General features: G+C 36.0%; 1 protein-coding gene across 3 annotated transcripts in view; it reads left to right on the top strand.

The window, feature by feature from the left end:
- tbl1x (transducin beta like 1 X-linked) overlaps nucleotides 1–14,949 on the top strand; it is an 89,383-nt gene that overhangs the window by 49,352 nt on the left and 25,082 nt on the right. For all 3 annotated transcript variants that reach the window (XR_015927803.1, XM_088609464.1, XM_088609471.1), the window contains one exon: nucleotides 9,739–9,845. Coding sequence is in view for 2 of the 3 variants with exons in the window: in XM_088609464.1 (XP_088465590.1) it covers nucleotides 9,788–9,845 (58 nt within the window). In the remaining variant the exon portion in view is untranslated. The remainder of the gene's footprint in view (nucleotides 1–9,738; nucleotides 9,846–14,949) is intronic.

Raw genomic sequence — 14,949 nt, forward strand, 5'->3', positions numbered from 1 at the left:
TAAGCCATGTTGAACAAAGTTAAACTGCTTCAATAGGAGACAGTTTTATGTGCATGGTTAAACTGCATATTCACCTTCTAAAATATATCTTCAAAAATAGAGGATTTAAATTATCATTGCCACATTTTATCAAAAGAACATTGAAATAAAGACTAAATGCAGAAAATGAAGTTATTGATATCCAGGGCAGTTACATATATTTGTAGAATGAAAATGGATTAAACCTTTATTGGACCTTATTGTAACGCTTTTACAATCATTATAAATGAAAACCCGTTTTTTCCTTATAGAACGCAAACTTAGAAAGTGACATTTATCAGAATACTAATTTAAGAGTTACTGAAAGGAATCAAATGTTGACTTTAAGGAGTTTGTGTTTTCTAAGAGATGGTCAAATTAACACAACATAAAAGTAGTATGAATAGATAGATAATACTTTATTAATCCCGTAGGGAAATTGATGAAATAGATTAATACACTAATTTACTGTTATTCATGTAGCACTCCATTTATTTTCCTGTGGAGTTATACTAAATATTAATTCTTTAGGAAGAGAGATGTTTCTCTGTAGGGTTATACTGAGTTAACAGAGGAAGATGATTATTTGTGACCACAGATGTTAAACTCTTATTTAGGCAAAAACCGGTTTAGATGGTGTATTTAGTTTGCTTTAGATGACGTATACACATCCTGTTCCAATCATAAGGTGACAGCAGAGGAAAAAATTAGAGTGTAATCAGAATTAGTCACTAAGGAATTTAAACTCTTAAGTGAGGTCACCAACATAATAATGCAATCTTGCCTTTCTACCTGATTAATTATTGCCTTAAAATACTTAAGGTGCTCAAAGATTTCCATGTTGCATTTATCTTGTGCCTCACATACTATGAAGTGATTAATGCAGTTACTAATACCAGTAATGATGAAAGTATATCCAGGGTGTAGTCTTGTGCTCTGTGCTTGCCTGATGCTCACCAGGAGTAAGCCCTTTCCCATAATGGAAGGATAGAATGTTAATGAAAAATGAGCATAAAACATGCTACATTCAAATGAGGTATGGGCAAAAACTGGTAGCCAGCTGTCACTTATTAGAGGATGGCTTGTAAAGGAAATGTGAATTGTTGCTGCCCTGAGTCTCTGTTCTGTAATACTTGGCAGTAAAATTCTCTTGCAGGTATTGTCATTTCATTGAGAAGTTCATTGGTTTTTAAAAAAGCATTTTCTGTTATACACAATACAAGCACACTGCACCTTGTAACAGTTGTACTGCACTTCTTTTTATTTTACTCAGTAAATGCTGCGGCTGTGCTTGTTCAGGAATGTATTGTTCCCCCATTTTCATCAACATGCATTTTTAGATCAAGTTGATATTCTGGGTAATCAGGAACAATAATGCCTTCATAATGCAAAAGTGCATATGTGAGGGACCATATTGTATAAATGCTATTAAGGTAGGAGGACCCTGAATATTTTTGGATTCAAATGCTGACCCTGATATTTATACAAAAGCTTTCATTCTTTTACTTTTTAACTGTGGCTGTGAATATAAATGGTTGAGAACTCTAATGTCATTCTCATTTGGTGATATTCTATCCAAAGCAGTTTAGGAAATAGGAGTATTTTTGAATAGCTTAGAACATTCTTTTTATTTTTTAAAGCAATTTTCAATAATGGTAGGACACAAATCCAAATAATTTCCTTTACTTGAAAAAAAGAAGAATGTTTATTACAAAAATTATAATGTAATAACTAGAAAGATCAGGTGGATTCTGTTCCTCTAATGCTTACAAAACCTTGAATTTAGAGTCAGTTAATGCCTTTTGGATAGGCTTCATGATGCTCTTGGGCTAATGAGATAAAAATGCATCTTAAATAATTTCCTAGGGTAAACTAGTCATTTATTAATGTTGAGTAACTTGTTCATTTCCTTCTATTACAAATCCAGCAAAAATTAGGACAGTATTCCTTCACTTTCTTGTGGTTGCTATGCTACCAGAAGAATTCTTCAGCACATCTGAATTTGAAAGAGCTCAGGATTAAAGTACACATATAAAGGAGTTGTGTGGATCTACATAGTTATGCATTCCTTCACTTACATTCCCTTTCAGCCTGGCCTCAAGGGAATGTGAAACCCATTAGTGTTTTTCAGCTGCAGTTTTATAACTCTGATGTCACAGGGATCAGCTTGTTTGAAATCTAAAACTGTGAGCCTTCCTCTTTCATTCATTCAAAGCTCGCCTTCTCTCTAAAAGACCTAGAAGGGAAGATAACTGGATTTTGTCATAATTCTATTTTCCATCTTTGATGTTTTTGGCTTTGATGCATTCTCTCCATGCACCACTTCCCTTTTCTGGTACTTCATTATCTTAGCACATAAGTTTCAATATTAAGAACATCATAATGTTAAAGAATCTGCATTTTGAGAGACGTTCTTAGTGTGGTAAATTGAAAGTGAGTCTTCCACTTCCTTGTTCATAGTTTTTACTTGCATTATATGGAACAAATCTGAAATCAAGCAGAACTGTAAAGAGGACGTCTCTGAACCCCTGTCATTAGAAATTGTGGGATGACGAGAATTGTCGCTACCACCGTGTTTTAGGTTCAGGCATGTAAAATCCAAGGGTGTGATTTGTCTGAAGTACCTGAAAATAGCTGCAATTCACTTACACTTGAAAATGAAGTATATTGTGTACACATTAGGTTGGTCATCCACTTTTACTCTTTGTCATCTAAATCATGCCTCATTTCATGAAACTCAAACATGTTCTTCAAATGGGGTTTCTATGGTGTACTGTATATGTAACAATTACATACTGTATATAATTTTAGAAACCTTAGTTACAGGTAATATTCTGTGCCTTAGATGCTCTCTGTTCTAAAAGAAAGACTTATTTGACTAGCTGTTCTGCTGTTCTGGCACTGAAATTAGAATACATTGGTCAGCTTATCAAATAAGCATTGGGAAATGCATCAATAAAAAGGGTTGACAGTGTACATCAAGTGTTTATTCACGGTAACAACTAGTATTTATAAAAAGAAAATCTATTGCTGTTTTGTGGACGACTTCAGTTTCTCCATATATAAATTCTGAATGTGTTTCTTTAAAGCTAAAAAGTCAAATGCAGATTTGAGTGGAGAAAAAAGCACACTATTTAAAAAAAAATTACTGTAACTGTGCATACCTTAGGCTCATCACTAATTGAATCACCCTATCTTTTATCTATGAACAGATGAGTTTTAAGTGACAGTTGATAGATATTCTGATTCCTGTTTTGATTGTTTTGCGTGCTCAGCGAAGGCTCTGTGTGGAAATAAAACTTGATTGGATTGCCTAATGTCTGAAATCTGAGTGTATTTCCTGAACATTACGAAATGGACCAAAGGCAAGTGGGGATCTCAACGGCTCTACTAGTAGTTTTCTTTTTTTATGAGGCCACTCATTCCTAGGGATTGATGCACTGCCAGAAGAGCTAATCTGATTGACAGATATAGGCTATAGGTAGATGCTTAAGCTTAAAAAGTTTCAGTTGCATTTATTACATGTAATAATCACACTTGGAATAAGGCCTGATGGACTATGCAGTGTTAGAAGACCTTTCCCATCTAATGTGTCCAAATAACCCAGCGTTGTTGTCATCATTCCTTTGTGTCAACATAGAAGACTAGAAAGAGTGTTTTGTCATCCTTTAATTGAATCATACAAATGAAGTCTTCACTTTTCTCATGTGGTAGTGGCTTTCCTGTCTATCTGAGCACTTTGAAATAATGCTTGGACTGCTCCAGGCTGTGGAGGAGAATGTGTACCCAAAGGAAACAGCAGCCAACACCATTCCAGCACTGTCACATCCATCATCACCCTTTACATATTGATTCTTCTTCTTGAGAGTGTTCCTCTCTGAGATGGGGTGATAGGATCTGGCTTCAGGGGAGGTATTTTGGAATAAGGGAGCTATTTGTGTTCACTGTTATTTTGGATATACGGTACAGTATCTACACACCCTTTCCAAAGCAACACATTTTGTGGCCTAACAGCCCGAAATCAAAACCCCTTAAGTCAGATTTATTTTCCCATTATTTACACATTGTAACATGCAACCTGCAAGTGAAAAACAAACGGTCAAACAATCCGAAAAGTAATTTCAAATTAAACCTAGAAAAATGGGTTTGGTAAGTGTGCACGCCCCTTAGTAATTGCAACTGTAAATTAGCTCTGGTGTAAACAATTGCCTTCCAAATCGCAACAAGCAAATTAGCCTCCACTTGTATTCAGTGGTAGTGATTCTGATTTCAAAATAAAATTCTGCAGCAATCTGGGTTGATGTTTATTAACAGCTGTGTGCTTTAATGACTGTCAGCTCAGGCAATTGGACCTAACTCCAGTTTGTCAGTGTTTCACTATGACTTAGAGAAGCAAACTAGACCGACCGGGAAGCACCAAGATTATCAACACAAATGTTCCTTGTTTGTGCTGGACATGCTCTTTAGCATTCTTGTATTGGTGGTGAATTATTTTAGCTAAATGAATTAGTGAGTTATTTAGAACCCTTTTCCCTGTTTCAGTAACGACTTTATCTTGTGGGACATGTCCTCGGAGACACTCCGAGGATTTTTTTTTCTCTGAATAAATTACAAGTAATGTACTGTGATTGAGAAAGTTTCTAGTGAAAAATGTTTAATTCTGGGCAATGGTATTAAACGTTATTCAGATTGTTACGTCCCAGTGTGTGTTCTGTGTGTGTTTTTTCTGTTATGTCCACACTGCTGACCCTTGATTGTTCTCCCTTCCCCATTGGCCAACCATCACACCACTGTTTCAATATGATGTCATCATCAATCAGCCTCAGCCAATCAGAACTCATTTTATTCACTATATAACATGGAGGCTTTCAGGAAAAAAAGGCCTTTCGTTTGACTTTGGTCCTGTTCGGTTTTGGTTTTCGCTTCGCTTCTGGTTATTGCTTCGGCTTCGTTTGTTGGTTTGTTTTGCTTTGTGTGTGTGTATTTTCGTATAGCTTGGGCTTTGTTGTTTTGTTGGTTTTACGTTAGTTTCTTTGTACTTTCGTTTGTTTGTGTGTTCATCCTTGTTTTGTCATTACCTTGCCCCAGTGTTACATGTTCAACTTTTGTGTTCTTTTGTACCTTGCTCCTGTTGATTACTCTTGTTTTCCCTTATTTGTATTCCTGGTTCACTTGTTTTTTTGTGTGAACTTTTGTATATAAGGTTAGTTTAGGTTGTTGGGTACACTTTACACACTTAGTTGATTTTGTATTAGTACACTAGGTTAGTACGGGTGAGTGCCATTTGTCTTGTATGGTTTTGGGTAGACAGTGCAGGTTAGCTAGGGTGTTGTAGACGCCGAAGACCTTGTGTTTCGGGTTTTCTTTTGTAGTCAGATTAGCTTTCCCTCACTGTCCTAGCCAGCTCCATTTTTGTTTGTTATTTTCTTTCCTTTGGCACCACTCTAGTTCCTTACCCTTATCACGCTTCCTAGTCCCTCACCAAAACCCACCTACTTCCAAAAGAATTATCCTAAATGTTACACCCCTTTTCCCCTAGACACTTGGGGTCGTAACACAGATGAAGGGTTCCCTTGTGGCTCAGCTAGTGAAAGCACTGGCTTAGAGAGTCAGATCTGCACTGATGTAGAAACTTAAAAATTAGAGGGACTCTTGGCATCGCAGTTAACTGTAGTCAGTGTTGAGTGGGAGATCAGTTGGCCAGGGCTGTACATGCTGGGCACTTGCCCCTGTTTGCCGGAGATGTACAACTCCTTCCATAAGCATGAGCTCTTCTCGCCAATGCTGTGTGTTGTGTCAAATGACAAGTGGCCCTTTTGGTGACTGTTTTGGCAGAGCACATCTAGACATATTCTTTCTTGAGAAAGTGCAGGAGTCATTGCTGGAGAACCAAGTCTTAAAGACGATGGGCACTTCTAATTTAAGAGAATACAGAATAAGACTTGTTGCTTTTAATAATTGGCAAAAATAAACTACATTAAAATTTCCATGACCTTATGATATTGGAATTAGTACTTCAACCTACAATGTTGTCACTCACTGTTACTCTGCAACAATTGTTTTTAAACCTTTATTGACTTTCCCTAGGTGTTCTTCCGTGTGTTTTACAGATTCTACTTCTTGACAGTTTTAAGTATCTGAGTCCTTTAGGTTTTTGCTCAGTTGAGACAATACCTTGAATGCTGACTGCTCCCGAAAGTTAGTGCTTTATGGCCAATGTACACTTGCCAAAACCTATTACATGATGGAACAATGAGAACACATAAAATACTTCTACAAGGACTATTTAACTTTTCACATTTTTGTCACTGGCCAAGTAGTTAAGCCAGAAACTGTAGCCACATAAAGCTAAATTACATTAGAAGTCACTGTCAGGTTGAAGAGACTTGATGAAAAATATTTTTTTATGTAGTGGAGATGGATTTGCTCGGCAACCAGCCGTGTCATTGACATTCTCAGCAGACCGTTGCAATCGTTGTGTTAGGCAAGGTGAAACTGCACTAATGGAAGCATGAATTAAGATATTTCATCATTTCTTGACTTGGGGTAATACACTTCAGCACTTAGCATTATTGTCATCATAAGGGGACAGTGAGGGAAATCATTTAATCCACTGATGCAGGGGAGGCCTTCATCACGATTGCAGTCATAATTCATTTCAGAGATGGAGTGAAACATACAAGAGCTGGGAGAGCTGACAGCATTGCCCATCCCTCAGCAAGCTTCTCCTGCAGTCCTTCCACACACTTCCTGTCTCATGTTTGTTCCCCATGAATGAGTTTTGTAATGCTTCCAAAACTGACAAACAGGGGGGAAAAAGATTGAAGTTGTTTGCTGTTGACATCTGGTGATAAACTAACATCATCACAGTATGATGTGTGGGCTGCTAACACAAATTTAAAACAAAATGCAGTAATAGATACTTTACCAGTATAAGCTAAGGAAAACATAATCTGGTTAGACTTCAAAAACTGTACTCATAAAGTCAATAGGAATTGAAATTGTGTGTAAAGGGAAGCAGATTGTTGTAAGACTCTGTTGACACTTAATTGATTTTATCCTGGCGGACATAATGTGTTCCACTTCCTGCTGCTCTTCAAGATGACATTTTTGAGATTGGGAAGTTGAGAGATTTCTGAGGTTGGGAAGTCTTTGTTTTAGCCTTTGAGCCATGCATAGTCTGGTTTGTATTTATGATGATGTGATATAAACATGAAGTTTTTATGTGTTCCTTTTCTTACAAAGAAAAGAAACTAGATACAAATGTCAAAAGCATAACCTATAATTATTAGATTTTACTTTATCGTGGGCAGTTGATTTTATTTTATTTTTTAGTTCTGTCTGATTTGCATTAATGGAATGATAAAGCAAGTTATTTAAATTGATCACAGCTTTTGGCCGGACCAGTTTTTTGTCGTGATTGCTTTTTTTGAGCTGATTGGCAGCTTTCCGCGTTTCCACGTGTAGATTTTCCATTTTTGCAGAAAACCAGTCACGTGCTGCTTTTCAGACTTGCAGGTAAAGAATTGGTTGACATTTTTCATAGTTGCACTACCAAGTTTCACATTGTAAAACTACAAGCCCTCCACTCCCATCAGCTTCTGTTTTTATCAAATCAGATAAAGTGCTTTCTTTTGCATGGAGTATTGTCTCCTGAAGATGGTGGTATTCTCTGAACTGAATTTTTGTAGTAATGTGTCTAATATTGTGCTATTCTGAATTAGATATTTGTTTAATTGTGTCATAATGTGCCTTGATTAAACTTTGTGCTTTTAATCAATTATTAAATTATACATTGGCATCCAAATGTATTGAGAAAGTGAAGTCTAAACTGAGATTTTCATAATAAACATTATTTGTCATAAAAAACATGGTTGATAAGTACAAGTCACAGGTATATAATTTTTTATCAAATCAATACAGTTCTATGCTCAATTAATAGATTTAAACCTCTATTTTGCAGGAGCAAACGTAGTTTGAAAATTGCCCGGCATTTGTCTCTTGTTGATCAGCTTTTTGTTGTTGGGTAACTAAGATCATAAAATAGCTGTGACCTTCCCATCAACATGTCTCACTTCAGCATTTGGAGTTTGTAGTCAAAAGTAAAAATGTTTTGACAACAAGGGCTTTCTCTTAAAGAAAAGCAGTCAGTTGTGATGCTTAAAGAAAATAAAACTCAATTAGAACCGTAACAAAGCAATAAGGCATACTAAAATCAACAATTTGGTAAATACTGAAAAAGAAAGAAACCACAAGTATAATTTCCAATCAGGCAAGACCAGGTAGGCCAAGAAAAACATCTGCAGTTGATGACGGAAAAATTATCACAGCTAAAAACATGGGTTAAAAACTTGGCTGTCCAATCCTAAACCTGGAGGGCCAAGTGTCTGCAGGTTTTTGTTCCAACTCTGCTCTTAACCACCCAGTTCAGCTCAATATGGGCTAAATGGGACCAGTTTAATAACCTCACATAGCTCTGCCGGTACTGCTGCTTTAAAGAGATCTATAAGACCTGCTGAAACACAGTCCCAGGAGCAGGATTGACCATTCCTGCCCTAAAACACCTGCCTGAAATTGCCAGCAACCTCCCAAGTGCAGGGGTGAAGACATAAAAATCCTCCATTAACAGAAGAGACAGCAGAATTACAAGAGCTACACTGCAAGATGCAAAACTGCCATTAGTGCCTGCAACAGTAAATCCAGATTAGCTTTTGCATGGAAATACAAACATGAGTCAGGAGAGTTCTGAAAGTATCATTAGTAAGGGTTTATCCTGGTTTCATTTGTCAGTGACAAGAAGGTTAGAACGTGAAGAAAGAAATTACTAAAAGTCTGAGGAATACTCAGTCATCTGTGAACTGAATCACTTATCGTTATTGAAGATGTAACACATGAAGGCAGCATTACCATGAATTCTGTCGTTTACACAAACATTTTGTCTAAGTAGAAGAAACTGCTTCCGTGGTTCCATGCAGCGTGACAGTGGCCCGACATGAACTGTATAACCAGTGCAACCATGGAGCTCTTTAGGAGCAAGAAGTGAAAGTCTTAGACTGACAAAGAATGTGAACATTGCTGAACTAAAAACTGAAGCCAAAAGATCCCATTGGCAACTCATCCCACTCCTAGCAGCTTCAGCAAAAACATGGAATTATGCAATCACAACATGCAATGAAACAAAAATACAATTGGTCTTTGAGGAAAGCTGAACTCTCCCATGACAACTACTTCTTTACACATACATCCCTGATTTAATTTTACAATTTTGAAATATATCTGCATTTTCTGGTCTGTAGAGAACTCCTGACACAATGCCATTTGAATGTTATTGTAAGCCTTATTAGTACTGAAACCCTTGATAAGTTAATTTTATCTTTTGCATTGCTGTAAATCATAATAACCTCCAGTATAAATACAGCAGTCTTGCACTGCAGTGATGTTGATGATTGGATACAACAGTGTGGTGGTTAACTTCCACACAGTCTGTCGAAGTGTGCTGAACTGTTCTCAGTGCAGTGCTTCTGGAATCGACACTCTAAAAAAATGGCTATGATATTTTAATATAGTTTAGTACTACAATACTATGTTCTACAAAGTGGCCATCTCCACTACAAAATCTGTGATTTTTTTGTATGCAACATTGTATTTCTTAGATTACCATGTCCATTTAGTAGTCCCTCATAACTGATTGTTTGACCTGTTTTTTTTTCTCTCTTGCAGAGTGTGGCACTCCCTTTATATAAACCTCATACGTTGAGGTGAGGCTAAGATGAGTATAACCAGTGACGAAGTGAACTTCTTGGTTTATAGATACCTCCAGGAATCAGGTAAGGACTTCTTTAAAAAATAACTTCTCATAAGTGTGGTGGTTTTAGACAGAGGTCAAGGTGGGTTCTGGTGGGTAATGCTATTTATACAGTTTTATTGTAGCTAATTGTTAAGTGCTATAATCACAAATACTCTGCAGGAGCATCCTGTGGGTAGACATTCATATTTTTTATGTATTTAGAGCATCTTTGTTCTTCCGCTGCAAATTTATGGATTTTCAGAAATGTTGACGAATAGCTAACCAAGAAAACAGACAAAGTTGTAATGCTTTTATTTCTCAAGGCTGTCTGGCTTGGTATTGAAGTTTTTGTGGTTCTGTTTCCTAATAACATTGTCATGATGGTGTGTAACTCAACTGGCAAAGAAATGATGTAAAATGACTCTTTGAACTATAGATTCAACCAGAAACTGTGAAATACAGTAAATATTTTTTGTTTTACTTTTAATGATAAATTATTGTGTTTAGGAAAATACGAGAAAGACCTCTCTCACTCATAGCATATCCTATAGTCTTTATGGAATTTTCAGACAACTGTGAACATCCTTACAGAAGAGACAGCTCTACGCTTTTATTCAAAAGACAGTTATTAATTAGAAAGATTCAAATTCACAGGCCCCAATCCTATTGATTCAGACTCACGGCCAGTGTCTAGAGAATTAGAGTATTTCGCTTATCTGAGAGTCATCTGTCACAGAAGGCTGATATTTCCAAACAATTCTAGCATCATTTGAAATCTATAAGATGTACCTGAGGTCCATTATTTGAGTACTGCAACATTAAACCAATCAGATGGTCTGCTGTCACTTCTTCTAACTAAACTGGGCTAGAACATGAGCAGTGTACAAGGTACATGTAAAATGACTGCATCGCCATGAGTGATGTTGGCGTTTACAGAACACTAGTGTTTTCCCCCAAGTAGGAACTGCAAGTTCTCAAATTATTACAACATTGTGTTTTTGTGCAAATGAGAAACTCCAAGATTCCAAAGAATGTTTTCATTGCAATTTCATCTATTGGGAGATAATGGCCTTTGAACAAACTTCTTAAAAATGGCCTTTTTAAAAACTTTCACATGTGTAGCCCTCTTCAACTGTTTGGGTGCCTTTAACACAGAATCTGACTAGATCAACCATAACTATCTACATGTTCCAGATCACACAACTGATGTAAATTTCCACTCTTGTCTCTGCTATTTGTTTTGCAGACTAAATATAATCCTTTCTTGGCTAGTTCATATGAAAGGCTAATAATAAAGTAAAGGAAATAAAAATCTCTGTACCACAGAGAAAAGGACAATGTAGGGTGATAACCATTGTTAAGAAGAAATAAAACATTTACAATAATAGCTCTTGGCAAAGGATCAGGTGGAATGAATTCTCTATGACTTAAAACAAATTTTCCACATGCTAAGTCAATGTGTACCCCTAGTGATTTCCTGCACCAATATTTTTATAAGAGATATTCTTATTCTTTCTTTACTTGGAAGTAATAAACTTTATGTAAAATCATCTCTTTTAAAATAGCTGCTGTTGGTATATGTATGTATATAATAATTTCTTTCAAACATTGACTTCCAATAGTCTTGGGAAATATGAGAATATATTTTTTTTAATTGGCATTTGTGGACAATGTCCCATTTCAGGATACATATTCCTAAACAAGATGTTTCAAGGAAGGGCATGCAAAAAATGCGCTGTGCACACATTGTAAATGTTTAAAGGTTTGACATTTAACAATTTGTTTAGCTGCTAAATTGCATTTCATTTGTTACTGTATGAAAAATCACTAATCAGGAAGACTATGAAATGGCACATTTTACTGTGTATTCCGCACCTCACTAAATGTGTCCATATTAGTGCCCTATAAATTAGTTAAATTCTGGAGACACAGATTAATTGAATGTGGAAACACAAAGCTGTAGCAATGCTCTGTGATTGACAGACCTCCACAGCGGCTCAGGAGTTTTCTTCTTTGGGAAGAGAATAATACTGGACAGGATAGATTCATTCCTTGGAGACTTCTCATTAAGGTCAAAGTCAGTGGCTGTGATGAGTCAAGCATCATTTTTATTTTCACCCAGAACATGGAATGCCTTGTGCTTTAGGATCTGTTCAGCAAGTAGTATACAGAAAAAAAACGGAAAATGCATTTTCTTATTCTCTTTGACTGCTTCCCCATTCCCTGAGGGGTGAGTGGGGGTGTGTAACAGAAAAAAGTCTAAATATAGCAGTGTTTCAGCTGCTCTTTTATCCTGAAAATAAGTGGGGGAAGGGGATTTTCTATACAGTGTTCAGAAAAAACACTACCTTTCCCTTAATCTTACTTTTTGAGTTTCCCGATTATTAATCTTAAATGAATACAGGAATACGGTGGGTGTGTCATAAAACATTACAGAAACAGACCCTTCAGCATCTTTTTGCTGCTGCAATAAATTTCTGTACTCTGCATCTCTGCATATCACTGGCAGGGCCTCCAATTGCTGTAGTGATCCTGCTTAATATAATAAATCTTGTTTGTGCAGGAAAACAAATACCTGCTTATATTAAAAACTAATACAGGTTGTTTTATAAATCTCCCATATTTTGGTGATTAAGAACTTGTTAAATAGTAATGAAACTAAAATGTCTATATACTTTTTAAAATTTTGACTTAACACTTGAAATTTACTGCTTTAGGTAATGTCAAGTGGTATATTAATTTCTCACTGAATTATACTTAAGAAACATGTAAATTAGGCACTTTCTATTAATAATAAGTGGGTCCCCTTACTACGTGTGAAGTGCTATGTGATCATTTGGGATGAAAAGTGTTATCGAGTGAAAAAGTGTTATATTATTTATATATAACAGTAACTGAATAATCGCCATGTATATGGCAGGAAACAAAATTGGTGAAGTAGAAATCCATTATCAAGATGCTCATTCTTTTGATACAGCACTCAGGTAGCCTATTTTGGAAAATATATGTATTTAACAAGAAAACTCTTACTGGTTGATGAGTAACGTTCTTTTGACCATTTACATATGTCTGATCTTTACGTTATGGTTCTTGTTTTATTTTTCTCAAGTCTCTTTAAATAATCATCTGTTTGTTATAGCGGACATTTTGAATGAATACCTACATTGCGTAGATGTAGACTGAGTCTGCAAATGACCGGAATCATTATCAAATGCTGTCAGCCTTGAAATGGAGAATGAAACAGGTTGTAATTTAAAAAAAAATAACTATATAATGTGTTGGGTACAATAGGCAACTACATTTCACTGAAGTTTAGATTTTTTCAAATTAGTGTAATGATTTATTTCTGTTATATACCCACCAAGTTTGGAACGTTCTCGGCTCATGCTGATGACCCTTGGTGTTATCCGGGTTCCAAATTTGTGATTTCTGGATCACAGAGCCTTCTCTGTGCTAAGAACAGGCTCCTCACCAGTTGAGTCAACTGAATCTGTTTTTTTAAAACTGCCCTTTGTCCCTTAAATTTAATGAAATGTCAGGTTAGATTTGAAATTCTCATGCTATTGTAAAATTTTTTACACTATGGCTTGTATATCCCTTTTAGAATTTAAGTAGTTTAATATAGAATTTAATAATTGTTTCAGAACTACTGTCTTCTGAGATGAATTACTAAAAATGTTCTTAGTATTCCTAGTTTGGTGTAAGCACTTAAAATAGTCCATTCACTCTGATATATTAAATGTTCTTGCATATCCTGTGAAATACATGCTGAAATTTTGCACATTACATTATTTATTTCATTTGTTATGTTCTGTAACTTAACCTACTATGTTAATGTAGTATTGTCACAGGATTTTAAGGGTGGAGTAACCTCATTTTCTCCGGATGGCCGAGCGAGGAGTTTCTTTTATTAGAGGAGTCTTTTAATACCTTTCCTGAGCTGCAGTCTGTGCTGAGGCCAGCAATTAAGGTATTTTAGTTTCAAGGTGGACTTGGGTCTGTTTGTATGTGCCAGCAGAATGTTTGTCTCCAGTCGACAGAACTTGGCAGGGCAAGATCAGGACTGTTCATTGCTTTATATAGAATTCGCTGCTATTTTCAGTTCCTCGCTCTGAAGATTTAGTAAAGTTCTTGAATTTGCTAGAAAATAAGTTAGTGCCATGAACTGGAACAGGCAGGGCTTTTGAATCCCTGTGGACTTTACTTAAAAGGTCAATCAAGAAGATCTGCCAACAAAAGTCACAATTACTGCTGAAGGTCTGCCACTGGTTGACTTGTGATGGGAACAGATTCAGTTTTTAGTTACTGCCATGAATTGTTTGTGAGTAATTAATTAGTCATTGCTTGATTTGTTGTGATCGGTAATTTTTTACTTTAAATCCTCAGAGAATTATCTCACTTTTGTGCTGAGTGTTTTGCTTCAGTGTTCATTTTCCTTTTATACCCAGTGGTAATCAAGGTGAGATCTGGATGTTACTGTGAACATTGTGAGACTGTGAAACTACTGGATGATTAAAGAAAGGAGTGTTAAGTTGACAGAGTTTGCCTTCAATCTATTTACAAGATGTGAAGAAATTAAAATGTTATGTATTTAGAAATACATAGTTAGTTATGCTACTTGTCCATTTTACACTCATTTTAATTCATTATCACATGTTATTGCTGTAAAAATGACAAAGCATGAATGTAAAACGAAAATCGGTTTTGCTTAAGCAAACTTTAGGTTTGGTTTATCAAGGATATGAATAAATTTGAATGCTACTCGGCAAATGGTTGAAGAAAAAAGTTTTGATAAAGCAAGGTATCGGTACAAAAACTAGTATGCATTAGTAAATCTGAAATTGAGCTGATCAGAAAGTGCTAGTCATTTCAGATGAAATATCTGACTGAAAACCAGTAAGAACAAATGTGTCTTCATTATTGCATCTGTGTTTATACATAGACATAGACAGGGTGAGGGGTCAGGGAGTTAATCAGAACCAGCATTGTGGAGGGGTCAGTATGTCATGATAAGTCCTGAGTGTAATTGAAACCCTGATGAGGCAGTCTGGGTAGATGAGCCGGGTACAGAATACAATGTCCAGGCTGCATTGTAAAACTAAAATTATGGTTGCTGTATTCCTAAACCATCTGGAGTCTGTTGA

Source organism: Lepisosteus platostomus, chromosome 2, assembly GCF_059453375.1.
Source record: "Lepisosteus platostomus isolate fLepPlt1 chromosome 2, fLepPlt1.hap1, whole genome shotgun sequence".
NCBI lineage: Eukaryota > Metazoa > Chordata > Actinopteri > Semionotiformes > Lepisosteidae > Lepisosteus > Lepisosteus platostomus.